We start from the raw sequence: 14,028 nt of genomic DNA on the forward strand, positions 1-14,028 counted from the left end.
TTTTCAATTCCAGGTGGATGATGTTGATATTAAATACCGCTCTCGCCCGGCGGCTGATATTGGCAGCCTTTGCTGGGAGCCTTTCTCCATGACACCCCCTGACTCAAGGACCTGTCCAAAAAATCATCACCCATCCACGCCTAGCCGAAGCCCAGGCCCGGAGAAATCCAAGGAATCGCCTCTCCACGTCTCTCCCCCCTCTCCTCCTTCTCCCTTTGCTTCCCCCCCTTCTTTCCCGTCCTCCCCCCTGGCTTCCGCCTTCCGTTTGTTTGAAGGAGGTCAGAGGCGACAGCCACAAAGCAGCCTTCCAGTCTCTCCCACTTTGAACGGCAGAGGATGCAACTTGCCAGCGGCGACCCGCGGACTGAGGTATGACAGTACTGGTGATGATTTTTTAACGGGTGGATTTTGTGGCTGAATTCATATTCCACAAACACAATATTAATCAGAATGCTGTGTTTCAACTAGTGGGCCGGCATAGAACATTTTTTAAACAAATATATGTTTGGGTTGACTTCCGCTTTAAGCACTATTCTACATTGTTAGAATTAGTGCTGTCAAGCGATTAACATTTTTTAATTAATTAATCGCAAAATTGATCTTGATTAATCATATTTTTCAACTACAATTTTTTTTTACAAAGCTTGTAACAGACATTCACTTGAGTAAAATCTTGGAATTAAGATGGAAAAATTTAAAGTATATTTCTATTCAAAGACTGTTCTAATAGCTTTCTTTGATACTTGAATATGATTCTTTTTCTGTGTAATACAACTGTTGAAAAATACACCAAAGATGTACAACTAATATGGTATTTGAAATTGGATTTGCATAGTGCGCTGATTATTTGGGATTTCTCCAATGAGCCGTCAAGCAACTTTTTAAAGTAAAACTATGTAAAAGTCCATCTTTGCGCCATTGACTCTACTCTAAGTTTGGTTGTAAAGTGAGCAGAGGTCAGCTGCCACAGGAAGTACATACACCTGAGTTAACTGAGTTAATTTTTTTTAGTGCGTTGTAAAATTGAAATTAATCTCCATAGTTAATGCTTTAACTTTGACAGCCCAAGTTAGAATGTCATTTGCTTGAGCTGTTCTATCATTTATGCAGTGTGTCAGAACCAAACTGTATTTTCAACATGCGAAAGAATCAGCAAATTGCCTGTTTGTTTTTGTGTGTCCTCAGTCCCAGTCTTGAGTGTGACAGTGGAGAAGAGGACATACTGGGACACTCCTACCCCTGCTCAGCCTCAAAGCTGCAGTCCAGCTCGCCAGACTTTAGCAGATCTCACTCCGACAGCACGCAATATCCCACCAAGGTATTGTACTGCATGTGGAATTTCTACAAATACCTACCTGATTGTGTCACCTCTTCTCTGTTATATGATAAATAGCATATGTTTTTACCTGATCCCGATTGTCTACTTAAAGCGGAAATCAACCCAAACATATTTTATGTATATATTTTCATTATATATATTTGTATATTTTCAAGAATATGTTCCCAGCAGGCCTACTAGTTGAAACACGACATACTGATTGATATTGCGTTTGTGGAATATGAGCTAAGCAGCAAAATCCACCCGTTTTTAGCCATCTCAGCAGGCGGCCATTTTGTCACTTCTGTCGACTGAAAATGACATCACAACTGCTCAGTTCTCAAGTAACGACCGATCACGGCTCAACTTCAGAAAACAAGTGAGCCGTGATTGGTCGTCACCTGAGCACTGAGCATTGTCATTTTGTGATGGCTAAAAACTGGTGGATTTTGTTGCTTAACTAATATTCCACAAACGCAATATCAATCAGAATGCCGTGTTTCAACTAGTGGGTTTGCAGAGAACATATTCTTGAAAAAAATTATGTTTGGGTTGACTTTCACTAGCACAACCCTTTAACAAGGGTTTGAGCAATCGTTTTGAGTGCGGTTCTATAATACCAAGATGCAGATGTATAAAGGTCATCAACAGCTCAATGCTGTGATAAAAGGTCAGGCTCATTGATTGAGTTTTTCAGCATTATTCAAAAATGTTCTGTTCTCAGGCTGTTTGCTTGCTGCCCTCTGCTCTGTCCCTGCTCTCACCCAGAACCCAGAGGAAGGCGAGGTTCGACTGCGCTCGTACTCCTACTCCTCCCCCAAGGCAAGGCCCTCGCGCCCTTTGCTAAACAGAGATACAACCATCACCGACCTGGCAGAAGGTGAGTGGACTCTGAACCCTTTTCATCTGTGACTTCTCTGTTCTGCTGCCGGCTGGATACAAACAAAGTGGCCGGATAGCTGTCATAAAAAGCTGATATAGTTGATTTAAAAAAAAAAAAAGCACCACTGTTCAACTCATTCACTGCCATTGACGAATTTCACAGTCCAGCCGGTCAATCCCAGGAACGTATTTATATATATATATATATATATATATATATATATATATATATATATATATATATATATATATATATATATATATATATATATTTTTTTTTTTTTTTTTCACTGTTTTTTTCCAAACGTTGGGGTAAAAGAGAAAATGTCTGGCAGTGAATGAGTTAATTTCAGGTTTTTGTCAAACAAAAGAATGAGACCAAGATAAATCATTCTTCAAAAAAAAAAACACCATTAATGATGACTTATAAGCAGTTGTGCACCCCCTCTTGTAGCTGGGATGTGGCTGTGATCAGAATTACCCAATCACATCCAAACACAGGTTAAACTAGAGCCAGCACAAACCTGCCATTATTTATTTAAAGTGCCTCTTTTGAACAACCAAGTAAAGTTCAGAAGTTCTAGTTGGCTTTTCCTGACATTTGTTTAGCTTTTTTAGCAAAAGTCTGAAGGTTTTGTCCTAACACAGACTATTTCGTGCTTGTTTAAGGCCGCCCCAAAGCATGATGCTGCCCCCAACATTCTTCACTGTGGTTATGGTGTTCTTTTGGTAATGGACCAGTGTTGTGCTTGAGCAAAACCTACCTTTTGGAATTACAGCCAACCTTGGTTTTATTGGACCATAAAACAAATCTACCAATAGCATGTGGAAAAATATGTTATTGTCCGGTGGAACATGTTTTGAAGGGATTCATCTTGGCGTCAATTTTTTTTTTTAGACAGTATCAAAGAAAAAACCTGCCATTTGAACGGAGATGTATAGACTTTTTGTATCCACTGTATGTTTTTAGTGTTCACATTGTTGTAAGACAACACCATTACTCTGTGTGAACTCTGTGTAGATGGTGCATTCAGCAGCAGTGGTCGTTCTCTACTTCAGGCTTTATCTCTCTCTAAATCGCTCTCTCGACTCAACCAAGTTAGTAAGTACAACAGAGAGAAGCGAGAAGACGCCGCCGGGAATTTCTCTGGGCATTTAAGGGTTTCTCTTAATGGGGGAAATCTGGTGATAATCAAAAGATACACAAAAACAGTATCAAGGTATAACTTACTTAAAGTGGAAGTCATCCCAAACATATTTTTTTTCTAGAATATGTTCTATGCAGGCCCACTAGTTGAAACGCGGCATTCTGATTAATATTGTGTTTGTGGAATACGAGTTAATAAGCAGCAAATTGCACCCGCTTTTAGCCTTCTCAGGAGGCAGCCATTTTGTCACTTCTGTCGACTGAAAATGACATCACTGATGCTCATGGCTCAGGCAACGGCCAATCACGGCTCAGCTTCAGAAAACAGATGAGCTGTGTTTGGTCATTACCTGAGCCCTGAGCAACTGTGATGCCCTTTTCAGTCGACAGAAGTGACAAAATGGCTGCCCCCGGAGATGGCTAAAAACTGGTGGAATTCTCATATTCCGCAAACCTAATATTAATCAGAATGCCTTGTTTCAACTAGTGGGCCTGCATAGAACATATTCTTGAAAAAAATGATTTGGGTTGACTTCCACTTTAAAGCTGTTTCTAACTAGTACAATGCAGGATTACGGCGCAGCAACAGTTTGGATCATCTACTCTGAGTGTTTTCCAACCTTTATTCAGACAGGTCACATACTGTATTTAAAGTTGGAAAAATCTCATACCCACGTCACCAAATAAAAATGTCAGCTCATTTTACTCACAAATTCACTCACTGCGAAATCCGGGCCTGTGTATTTGAGCACAAAACTATTCTGTTGCATGAAAGGCAACAGCTGGATACACAGTGAATTGTACCGTCCATTCTGCCATCCAATGGAAGCACGTTTAAATGCGTCTGCCTGTCACTCCATATGGCTGGCATACACTCTTTATAGTAACTAAATATATATTTTAGACTAAATAGGTGATACTGGATAATCTTTCTTTCAGTTCTATACACGCGCAACAAAAAAATATATTAATAACATTTGACACAGTCAATCAATCAAGATTATTTGGGCGATTAAAAAAAGGTGGGGTTTTTTTTTTCAAACAACTTTCTTTCTTTTTGGCAACCAAAAATTGTGGTTAACCCGTTTGAAGTGCTGTTATGTTAAGTTTAATTGGTGTCTGATCTGATCAAAAACAGACTTCTCCAAAGCTTGATGTCATGCATGTTCTTCAACTTAAAAAAAAAATAGTTACAGCATTTGTTTTACTGCCTTAAAGCTTTGGAGAAGTCTAATAAAGGGTTTCAAGGTTACTCAAAGGTTACTGTTTTGCTTCATTTGGGGTTTTTCCTCTTGGTTTGGCTGTTCTATTTTTAATACCGTCCGTTTATCCTTGGCAAAACCCCGGTGCCATGTTTGGTCTGTCTTTGTGTGGGTGTATGGCATTCCGACTTTTTCACTGTTCTGCCATTGGAATGGACGTTTCGACCCCTTGCTTTGGGTTCACTCGGTTTGTAATAACTCCTTTCCCGTGAATGACATATTTATTTCTCACTCGCTCATTTGCCTTTCCCTTATACTCTACATTACAGAGCAGAGTGTGCTGAACCTGACTGAGACTTCCAAGGAAAAGAGGTAACCGCATTGGCTGGCTGTATGAGCTGAGACGAGATCCACTCGACTGTGTAGGGCCTTACTCAGATGTCAAAACAGACTTCCGCCCTTTTTAGGCATCGCTGTTGGCCTGCAGAAAGAGATTAGCTCCGATGGCTCTGCCTGTGTGCAGTGTTGTTTTCGTCAACGATGACGAAAATATTTCGTTAACGCCCCTTTTTTTCATGACGATAACGAGACGATGACGAGCTAAACGTGGCTATTTGATGACGAAAACATGAAGTGACGTACATGAATTTCCGGTGACGAGACGAGACAGGACTAAATTGTTAGCGTGTGGTCCGCCAGAGATTCAACATTTATGACATCCCTTCGTATTGTACACGTAATCTGGCTTTCAAAAAATTGCAATGCTGGTGCAACCTATCCTCGTTTGGCTACGCCCACCGCCGGGTCAGCACGCGGTGCGCACGCACACACCGGCACAACAAAACACGAAGAGGTCTGCGGTCATTGGTCTCCGTGGCGACAGTGACACCAGATGGGCTTGGTGGTCGGAAACGAAGGAAAGATATATGGACATACTTTCTGTACAACCCGGAAGAAAGAACAACACGATGCATTTGTAGACAGCGGTAACGGTGAATGTGGCCACAAACTAGGTGGAAAGACTACGACAAATCTCAACCAACATGTTGTTAAAACGTTTTTATTTTGTTTATTTATGTCGTTTTAAGTTAAATAAAGCCACAACAGTTGCCAAATAAAATGTTTTGGTTCTCGGCTTATTTTGGAGCAATGAGCATTGATTCCACAGTTAATCCACTTAATCCTTAGTAGTCGATGAATAAGTCTTTGCTATTGGGTGGAAACCGTGTATGCCTATTTTTTAACTAAAACGCACTAAAACCTTTTTGAATTTTCGACTAAATTTACGAAAACCAGACAAAAACTTTTTGGGGGGAGTTTCCGTCGACTAAAACTAGACTAAAACCTTTTTGAGTTTTCGTCGACTAAAACTAGACTTAAACTATCACTAATAGGAATGACTAAATGTGACGAAAACTAATAAGCATTTTCGTCCAAAAGACTAAGACTAAATCTAAAATGCCTGCCAAAAATCAACAACACTGCCTGTGTGTATAGAGTGTGTGAGACCTCAGTGTTCGACCTGTGTTTGGGGTCTGACGGGGCAGGATGTGACACACTTCCTGTTTCAAGGCCGGGGCCGGTATATGTTCTGATTGCAACCTCAAAATAACCTCAAAGTAAACAGCAACATCCCCGCCGTGACCCTTTGGCATTTTAACACCATATGTAGAACATGAATGACCGTGCTTCATCTGGTAAGCCACATTAACATGTGCTTTACTATTACCTTTTTAAATTTGTTTTTATTTTGCTCACAATGGTTATTAATTCCCCCTTTATTAATTTCTCACTATCGCCGGGTTTACATCGAGCCTTGTATTCCGATGACCAAACAGAATGAAAATGCTCCATATAAACACCTCAATCTGAATAAAAAAACGAATCTGAATGGAATTTTGTTCAGATTTACAGGTGTGGTATATTCCTTTTGCCAATCTGAACAAGCGTCATGTAAACAATTCGATCGGAATAACCCAGCTGCCTCCAGTCTGCGCGTGGTCTATCGTGATGTAATTGCATAGTGACGTTGTCGTTTACCCTCTTGAAAATGTCATATCAGAATTTGTTTTATATTACGCGTAACGTATTTTTATCAAGCTGTTGCTTTAATAGTGTAAAACAGCTGTTCTGATTGAATGTTTTTTAACCACCATTGTATGATATCATAATATGTGTTAAATGTTGCCACTCGTCATCCATTGCAGCCTGATCATCCTGGGAGGGGGATTCCCCCATCTGTGGTCCCTTCTCAAGGTTTCTCATTTTTCCCCGATGGGGTTTTTGGAGTTTTTCCTTGTCCTCCTGGGTGTTACGATCAGGGGATGTCGCTGACAAATTTACTTGTCTTTTCACACTCCAGCCATTCAATCCCAGGAATTTATTTATATTTTTTTCAAATTTTTCCAAACGTTAGGGTAAAAGAGGTTCTGAAAACATCTGGCAGTGAATGAGTTAATATGTTGTCAGCTATGGGCATGTGAAGCCTTTTGAGACTTTCTTGTGATTAACTCATTCACTGCCATTGGCGGATTTATTTGTCTTTTCACAGTCCAGCCATTCAATCCCAGGAATTTATTTATATATTTTTGATTTTTTTTTCAAACGTAATTGTAAAAGAGGGTCTGAAAATATCTGGCAGTGAATGAATAAAGGGCTATATAAATAAATTTGACTTGACTTGACTTGACTTGACATGTAGTGGCGCTGGTAAACTGCAGGTCAGAATACCTCACGTGACATGTAAACAGTTAACCAGAGATCTTAAGTCGGAATGAGATAAAGCTCTCATGTAAACCTGGCTCGTGTTTTGTGTCACAGGCTCATTAGTCCATAACGTCCTAATGCATTTTGCCCACTAATAACCATGCATTGCTAACAGAGGAAACATTTGAGATAATCGTGTTACCCTGGCAATTTCATAAATCATGCTATCATTAAATACAGTCCATCAGATGGAAGAAAGGCACCATCATTGTTCCCCTGAGCAGGATTACTCCAGTAATACTGGGTGGCTTACTAAAACCTGACTGATTTTTCAAACCTCACTCGTTGACTCTAATAATAGACATATTGTTTACATACCGAATCTCCCAATGGACCCCAAAAAGCCCAACAGCCTGGTTTGAGGTGTGCTATATCCATCATGCAGGGTTTTGGGTTTCCGTAAGCGGGCCCAGTCAGCAGAGGAGGAGAGCAGCGCATCACTCCAACACCTCACCCTCACAGAGTTCCTTAAAGAGTATGTGTTCACCAGAGCGGCCTCGCAGCCATGCATGCGCGGCTCGACCTCTTTTAACCTGATTTTACAGTACCTTTAACTTCATTCACTACATCCGCTCTTTGCACATAAAACCTCCGGATTCTCCTGTGACATCGGAATTCAGGCCACACGATTGTTTGGATGTCATCTCGCATGTTATTTCCTTCTTCTTTATGCTCTGCCATGAATGCCTCACTAGTGTCAAACGGAACTAGTTTAAAGTTGCTGGTAATATTTGACATGTTATTAATTGCGTCTCCCCAAGGTCATGCTAAAAATAGCATCCTCTAGAGTCCATAGCGACACCCAAGCATGCCAAGCATGTTATCAAGAGTAATAGTCCGTAGAGTAGAGCACTGCAAGAGTGTCTGGACATTCTTTCTTTCATCTCAGCATGACGCTAGAATCCCAGGTTATTAAATCTGCGATAGAATATTTGAAAAACGCTCATATCACGGGTTTTGCATCTTGGCCTTCAAAGACGACACCGATGTGACGACTGACGACTTAAATGAAATGTTTACACTGGAACAGGATTGAGGATGAGGAGTGGGACAAATACATCATTCCATCCAAGGTCGAGTCCGAGAAGTACAAAGTGAGCCGGACCTTCAGTTTCCTCAAGAGCAGGATGTCGAGCACTCGCAACAAAACCAAGGTGAGGTCTTTGCCGCTATGGAAACGAGTAATTCCTCCAGGATAAAGGTTCACCCCTGCATTTAATAAGAGTGTCCATGTATAGCGACTCACACCCAAAGTGAAGCTGTAAAAGGTTTACCATCCCTCAGACAAGCCGGGTCAGAATTCCTATGCCGGGGAGCCGTTGTCTGTGCAGGGTGCCTTTATTTGGCGAGGGAGAAAATTCCCTCTCCTCAGGTCTTAGCAACGGGACACTGGAAAAAATATCCTCTTACATAATGCCGACCCTCCTAGCGCATCATAAGGAACCAAAACACATTCCGTAGTATACTCGGCAGAGTCGCGTGTTTGAGAGCATGATGCCGTGCATGCGCGTATACACGATCCGTTGAGCAAACAAACATGAACTCGTAGTCTTCCTTGTAAAGTTTGATAGGAAAATAAACATTCCTCGCTCACACACACACACACACAAAGAAATCCCCCCTCGTGCTCCCCCAAGGATAAAGCACCAAAACAGCAGAACCCGTCGACCAGAATAAAGTTAAAGCGGGAGTCAACCGAAACATTTTTTTTTTTCAAGAATATGTTCTATGCAGGTCCACTAGTGGAAACACGGCATTCTGATTAATATTGTGTTTGTGGAATATGGGTTAAGCGGCAAAATCCACTCGTTTTTAGCCATCTGTGGGGGTGTTTGTCACTTCTGATGACTGACAATGACTTCACAGATGCTCAGGGCTCGGATAACGACCAATCACTGCTCAGCTTCAGAAAACAGGTGCGCTGCGATTGGTCCTTACCTGAGCCCTGAGTAGTTGTGATGTCATTTTCAGCCGACAGAAGTGACAAAATGGCCGTCCCCAGAGATGGCCAAAAACGAGTAAATTAACTCTTATTCCACAAACACAATATTCATCATAATGCCTTGTTTCCACTAGTGGGCCTGCATAGAACATATTCTTGTAAAAAATATGTCTGGCTTGACTTCCCCTTTAACAGAGAGGCTCACACAATCCCTTTATCTCAACGAACAGCGCTTTAACAGGTGTATCGCAGCAGGAATCTGGCCGCTTTGATACTTGTTGTTCTTCTATTGCACTATGGCTGCAACTGTGGTAGATGTCAGCTCAACGGGTGTCTGCATATAATTTACGAGCTTTCTTTTCAGGTTAAAGGGAAAGAGGCGAAGGATGGGAAGGACAAGAGCAGCGCCGCTAATGGACATCAGTTTGTGCCTGTGTCTCCATCTGGCCCTGCTGTCTGTGTGGCCTGCGATAAGTCTGTTTCTGGGAAGGACTTGCTGCAGTGCTCCAGTAAGTATTCTGCAGCGCTGTTGTTGTTTTATGTCTTGTGGTGGCTCAGCTGTCAAGAGTTGATGTAAATATCCTCACATGTGCTGCCTTCATGTTTTGGTCCGCAGAAGAGTTGAAGTAAGCTTTCTTCCCCTAGCAAAGTTAACACAGTGACGGGCAGTTTTGTGGCCATCTGGACACTGCTTGTTTTGTTTATTGTCAGTTAAAGTGGAAATCAACCCAAACACAATTTTTTCAGGAATATGTTCCCAGTAGGCCCACCAGTTGAAACATGGCATTCTGATAAATATTGCGTTTGTGGAATATGAGTTAAGCAGCAAATTGCTCCCGTTTTTAGCCATATCAGGGGGCGGCCATTTTGCCACTTCTGTCGACAGAAAATGACATCACAACTGCTCAGGGCTCAGGTAACGACCAATCAACTTCAGAAAATAGGTCAGCTTTGATTGGTCGTTACCTGAGCCGTGAGCAGTTGTGATGTCATTTTCAGTCGACAGAAGTGACAAAATGGCCGCCCCCGGTGAAGGCTAAAAACGAGTGGATTAACGCTTACGCCACAAATGCAATATTTATAAGAATGCCTTGTTTCAACAAGTGCGCCTGCATAGAACATATTTTTGACTTCAACTTTAAATGATTGAATTAACTAGGACTCTGTCTGTTTTTGTCTATAGACTGTTTCTTGAACGTCCACAAGAGCTGCCGAGACTCTGCTGCACAATGCGGAAAGGTAACCATCAAACACTCGGTTTGGTCTCTAAAAACAATGAGCAAAAATAATTAATCATGTGCGTTTGTTCTTTCAAATGCACTTGGTACTTGGGTCCTCATCCAAACATATGGAACGTACAATTGTGGCCAAAAGTTTTGGCAATGACTAAAATGTTATGTTCCTCTAACTGTGCTCCTGTGAATCTCATTACAGTACTTTTTTATTTTTGTAATAAACACTCAGTATTTTTCTAACCCCCCGCGCCCCCCCCAAAAAAAAAAATCATTACGTTGCAGGAGGTTCTTGTTATTTATCATGCTAGAGCATTAATGTGTTGACTGCTTCTAGTACTGCTTCCAAGCTCTGCAAAGTCATCCATCAAAAGAACCCATTACATTTCCCACCTTTTTATTTTAGGTGCTAGAATCTCTCATCTTTTCCTCTGACTACCAATGCACCTATACAACTTTTTTGTATTACGCAATTTTTCCTTCTTGGCATCTCAAAAGTGCTGTGCGCCGCAGTATGTTGCAGGTCACTGCCTTTGTCTCCTCTCCTCTCACTCTCCTGCCATGCCTGTCAGAGGCTGAATGCTAAATAAGAATTAAATCCGTTCCCGCCTCACGGGCAGGCGGGGAGGCAGTTAAAAACCCCTGGAAGAATACGTTCTAACACTTGGTGACAAAAAGAATTCCTGGAATGATGTGATATTCTGAACGGTGAAAAAATAATAACAGCGGCAGCGTACACTGTCGGTTGTGTGACGCTTTTTCTCTAGACTATGCTGTTTGACTTTGATGCTGCTCTCATTTCATTTTAAATGCAGTACAACCATGTTGTTCATCAACTTAAGTTGATATGACATGTTTCCTCAGAAGCTGCAGGAGAAGAATGCATTGTTGATGAAAAGCAAGACCTCGTCTCTCCCACAGAGTGAGTCAGAAATTACGTCTCCCATGTCCTCCCTCCTCCTTTCTCCCTTCTTTTTTTTGTACCTGTCCTCTCTTGTTTTCCTGTTGTGGAAAGCAAATCATTCACCCTGTCCACAGACTCACCCGTATGACTCTGTGTCAAAAGAAAAAAAAAGAACTGTTAAATTTTAATCTGCCTCAGCGGGGGATCCTTTCCTGGATTGTATTTATGTGTTTGTGCATGAGCACAGAAGTTGAATGAGGACATCGCCATACAACACTGCAACTCTGTGGACTAGAGTGAATCCGGATCTTTCTTTGTAAATACATGATATATTTTAAAGATGTGCAAAGCCCGACAATTACGCAGTTCTCAGCTGTGGAGATATAGTGCTAAAATGTTTTCAAGCATTTTAATTTTCCTGATGAAGGAAAAGCTGTAGCTGGGCCCCGTGATGCATTTGGGCCTCAGCAGGAGTCACTCCATCCCCGTCTATATATGAAATTGAGCACCAATGTTTGCATCAGCGGTTATCCATCACATTTGTGACATGCATTTTGCCAGCTAGCTACGCCTGCACCTCAAAAATACATCTTCCATTCAGATTGTCAGCTGACGTCATCTCGAGCGTCGCGCACATCATGCAGAGAAAGAATTGTTTTTTGTGGGGGGACAGCCAGTGCATGAACCGATGCTCCAGGCTGGCGTTGCTTCTTTAGAGCGCCTCGTTGTTGCGGCGTGAAAAAGCCCCACGATGACCCAGTGGAGGCTTCGAGCGTAAGAATGTGTAATCATAAGAAAGATGATAACACGAATATATATATCATCAAATTTTGCCGGGTTGTAAGAGTAATCGCCTCTGTGGTATGTTCAATTTAGGAGACATTTATTTCCACTTTACACTGACTTTAGTTTGAACCTTGTCACCTGCTCTTCCCCACCGATGAGTACATTTCTTTCCTGTTTTCCTGGTGTGTCGTTCAGCTTCTGCGAAAGACATCTCTTCCTCCTCGCCCCTCGCATCCTCATCGGTTTCCTCATCTTCCTCACTTACACCAATGACCAAAGAAAAGCGAGAAACACTCAATCCTCTCTCCAAAAGCCTCTCCGTCTCTTTAGAGAGCAGGTAGGATTAACGGCTGTAGTTCCACCCTGTATATTAACAGTAATTAGACGGATTCCACCAAAGTTATAACTTTGATCACTGGCATTTTTGCAGTCTTATTGTGAATAGCAATTTGTACCTAAGACTAAGCTAACCGGCGGTTCTACATTCCCTTTTCTGTTCTGTAGGAGGCCGAGTGATACAGCAGCAATGGAGGTTGATTCCGTTGCTACAGTTTACAGCTCACAGTCCGAAGAGGGAGCTCCAGTTACGATTCTTCCTTCGGCCGACCAACCAATCACCTCACAGGGTCAGTGAAGCTCAAGTCGAGTCAACCCAAACATATTTTTTTCAAGAATATGTTCTATGCAGGCCCACTAGTTGAAACAAGGCAATGTGATTAATGTGAAATAGGAGGCAAGCAACAAAATGACATCACAGCCACTCAGGGCTCAGATAACGACCAATCACGCCTCATCTGTTTTCTGAAGCTGAGCCGTGAGCAGTTGTGATGTCATTTTCAGTCGACAGAAGTGACAAAATGGCCGCCCCCGGAGATGGCTAAAAACGGGTGGATTTTGCTGCTTAACTCATATTTCACATGAGTCATATTGCCCTGTTTCATAGTGGCCCTGCATAGAACCTATTCTTAAAAAAAATATATGTTTGGGTTGACGTAGATTTTATTGAGACCTGTGTAAATCTTTTGATTGTTTTATAGAATGACTGGATATTATGAACAGTTTAAAAACGTGTTGCGCAGATGAAGTCGATGCTCCTCTACTAAGTGATCTGTCAGCCGACCTGCTGGGACTCGACGCAGAGTCATGGAGTCTCGCAGTCAGTCCGGATTTCTGCAGGCAGCACGACAGACGCGCCATCAAACGCCAGGATGTAATTTACGGTGAGGCTGGGCTTCGCCCCGCTGAGCGTCATTGGACCAATTCCGTCTCTTTGTTTTTGAGTTAATCACTACACGGTCGCATTTGTATTCTAACCATAATCCACTTTGCTGCCTCCTTGTAGAACTAATGCAGACTGAGCTGCACCACATCCAGACTCTGACGGTCATGTCCGAAGTGTTCCGACGAGGAATGCTGGAGGAGCTGCAACTCGACTGGGATTGTGTGGCCCGGATCTTCCCGTGCTTGGATTCCTTGCTGCTCTTCCACAGGAACCTCTTTGCATCACTGCAGGAGTGCAGACAAGCTTCCGCCCAACCCGAGAGCCAGAGAAATTACCTCATCCATCAGATTGGCCACATCCTGCTTCAGCAGGTTGGTAATCATGGGATCCACGTTCACCATTGCAAAGATATCGTAACCATCCAACCATAAAAAGACTTGAAGATTACGCTCTCAGTTCTCAGACGAAAACGCCGAGACGATGAAGCGGGTGTATGGCGATTTCTGCAGTCACCACATGGAAGCTGTCAGCGTCTTCAAGGAGCTCCAGCAACAGAATAAAAAACTCCAGAACTTTGTCAAAGTAGGCCCCAGCTCCAGAACATCGCATGCTTTCACCATCTACGTG

General features: G+C 42.3%; 1 protein-coding gene across 6 annotated transcripts in view; it reads left to right on the forward strand.

The window, feature by feature from the left end:
* The window catches only part of LOC147147387 (rho guanine nucleotide exchange factor 28-like), a 46,728-nt gene that overhangs the window by 24,721 nt on the left and 7,979 nt on the right, over positions 1 to 14,028 (forward strand). For 4 of the 6 annotated variants that reach the window (XM_086031243.1, XM_086031245.1, XM_086031244.1 and 1 more), the window contains 14 exons: positions 14 to 369; positions 1,186 to 1,318; positions 2,087 to 2,198; positions 4,879 to 4,921; positions 7,701 to 7,790; positions 8,346 to 8,469; positions 9,622 to 9,766; positions 10,441 to 10,496; positions 11,354 to 11,411; positions 12,375 to 12,516; positions 12,684 to 12,805; positions 13,259 to 13,399; positions 13,522 to 13,772; positions 13,858 to 13,983. In XM_086031243.1, coding sequence (XP_085887369.1) covers positions 14 to 369; positions 1,186 to 1,318; positions 2,087 to 2,198; positions 4,879 to 4,921; positions 7,701 to 7,790; positions 8,346 to 8,469; positions 9,622 to 9,766; positions 10,441 to 10,496; positions 11,354 to 11,411; positions 12,375 to 12,516; positions 12,684 to 12,805; positions 13,259 to 13,399; positions 13,522 to 13,772; positions 13,858 to 13,983 — 1,899 coding nt within the window. Of the gene's footprint in view, positions 1 to 13; positions 370 to 1,185; positions 1,319 to 2,086; positions 2,199 to 3,221; positions 3,303 to 4,878; positions 4,922 to 7,700; positions 7,791 to 8,345; positions 8,470 to 9,621; positions 9,767 to 10,440; positions 10,497 to 11,353; positions 11,412 to 12,374; positions 12,517 to 12,683; positions 12,806 to 13,258; positions 13,400 to 13,521; positions 13,773 to 13,857; positions 13,984 to 14,028 lie in introns of all 6 variants that reach the window. The other 2 variants (XM_086031248.1, XM_086031246.1) reach the window with 2 other exon arrangements.

The sequence above is a fragment of the Filicampus tigris genome, chromosome 5, assembly GCF_054856515.1.
Source record: "Filicampus tigris isolate MCC_2025a chromosome 5, RoL_Ftig_1.0, whole genome shotgun sequence".
Classification (NCBI taxonomy): Eukaryota; Metazoa; Chordata; class Actinopteri; order Syngnathiformes; family Syngnathidae; genus Filicampus; species Filicampus tigris.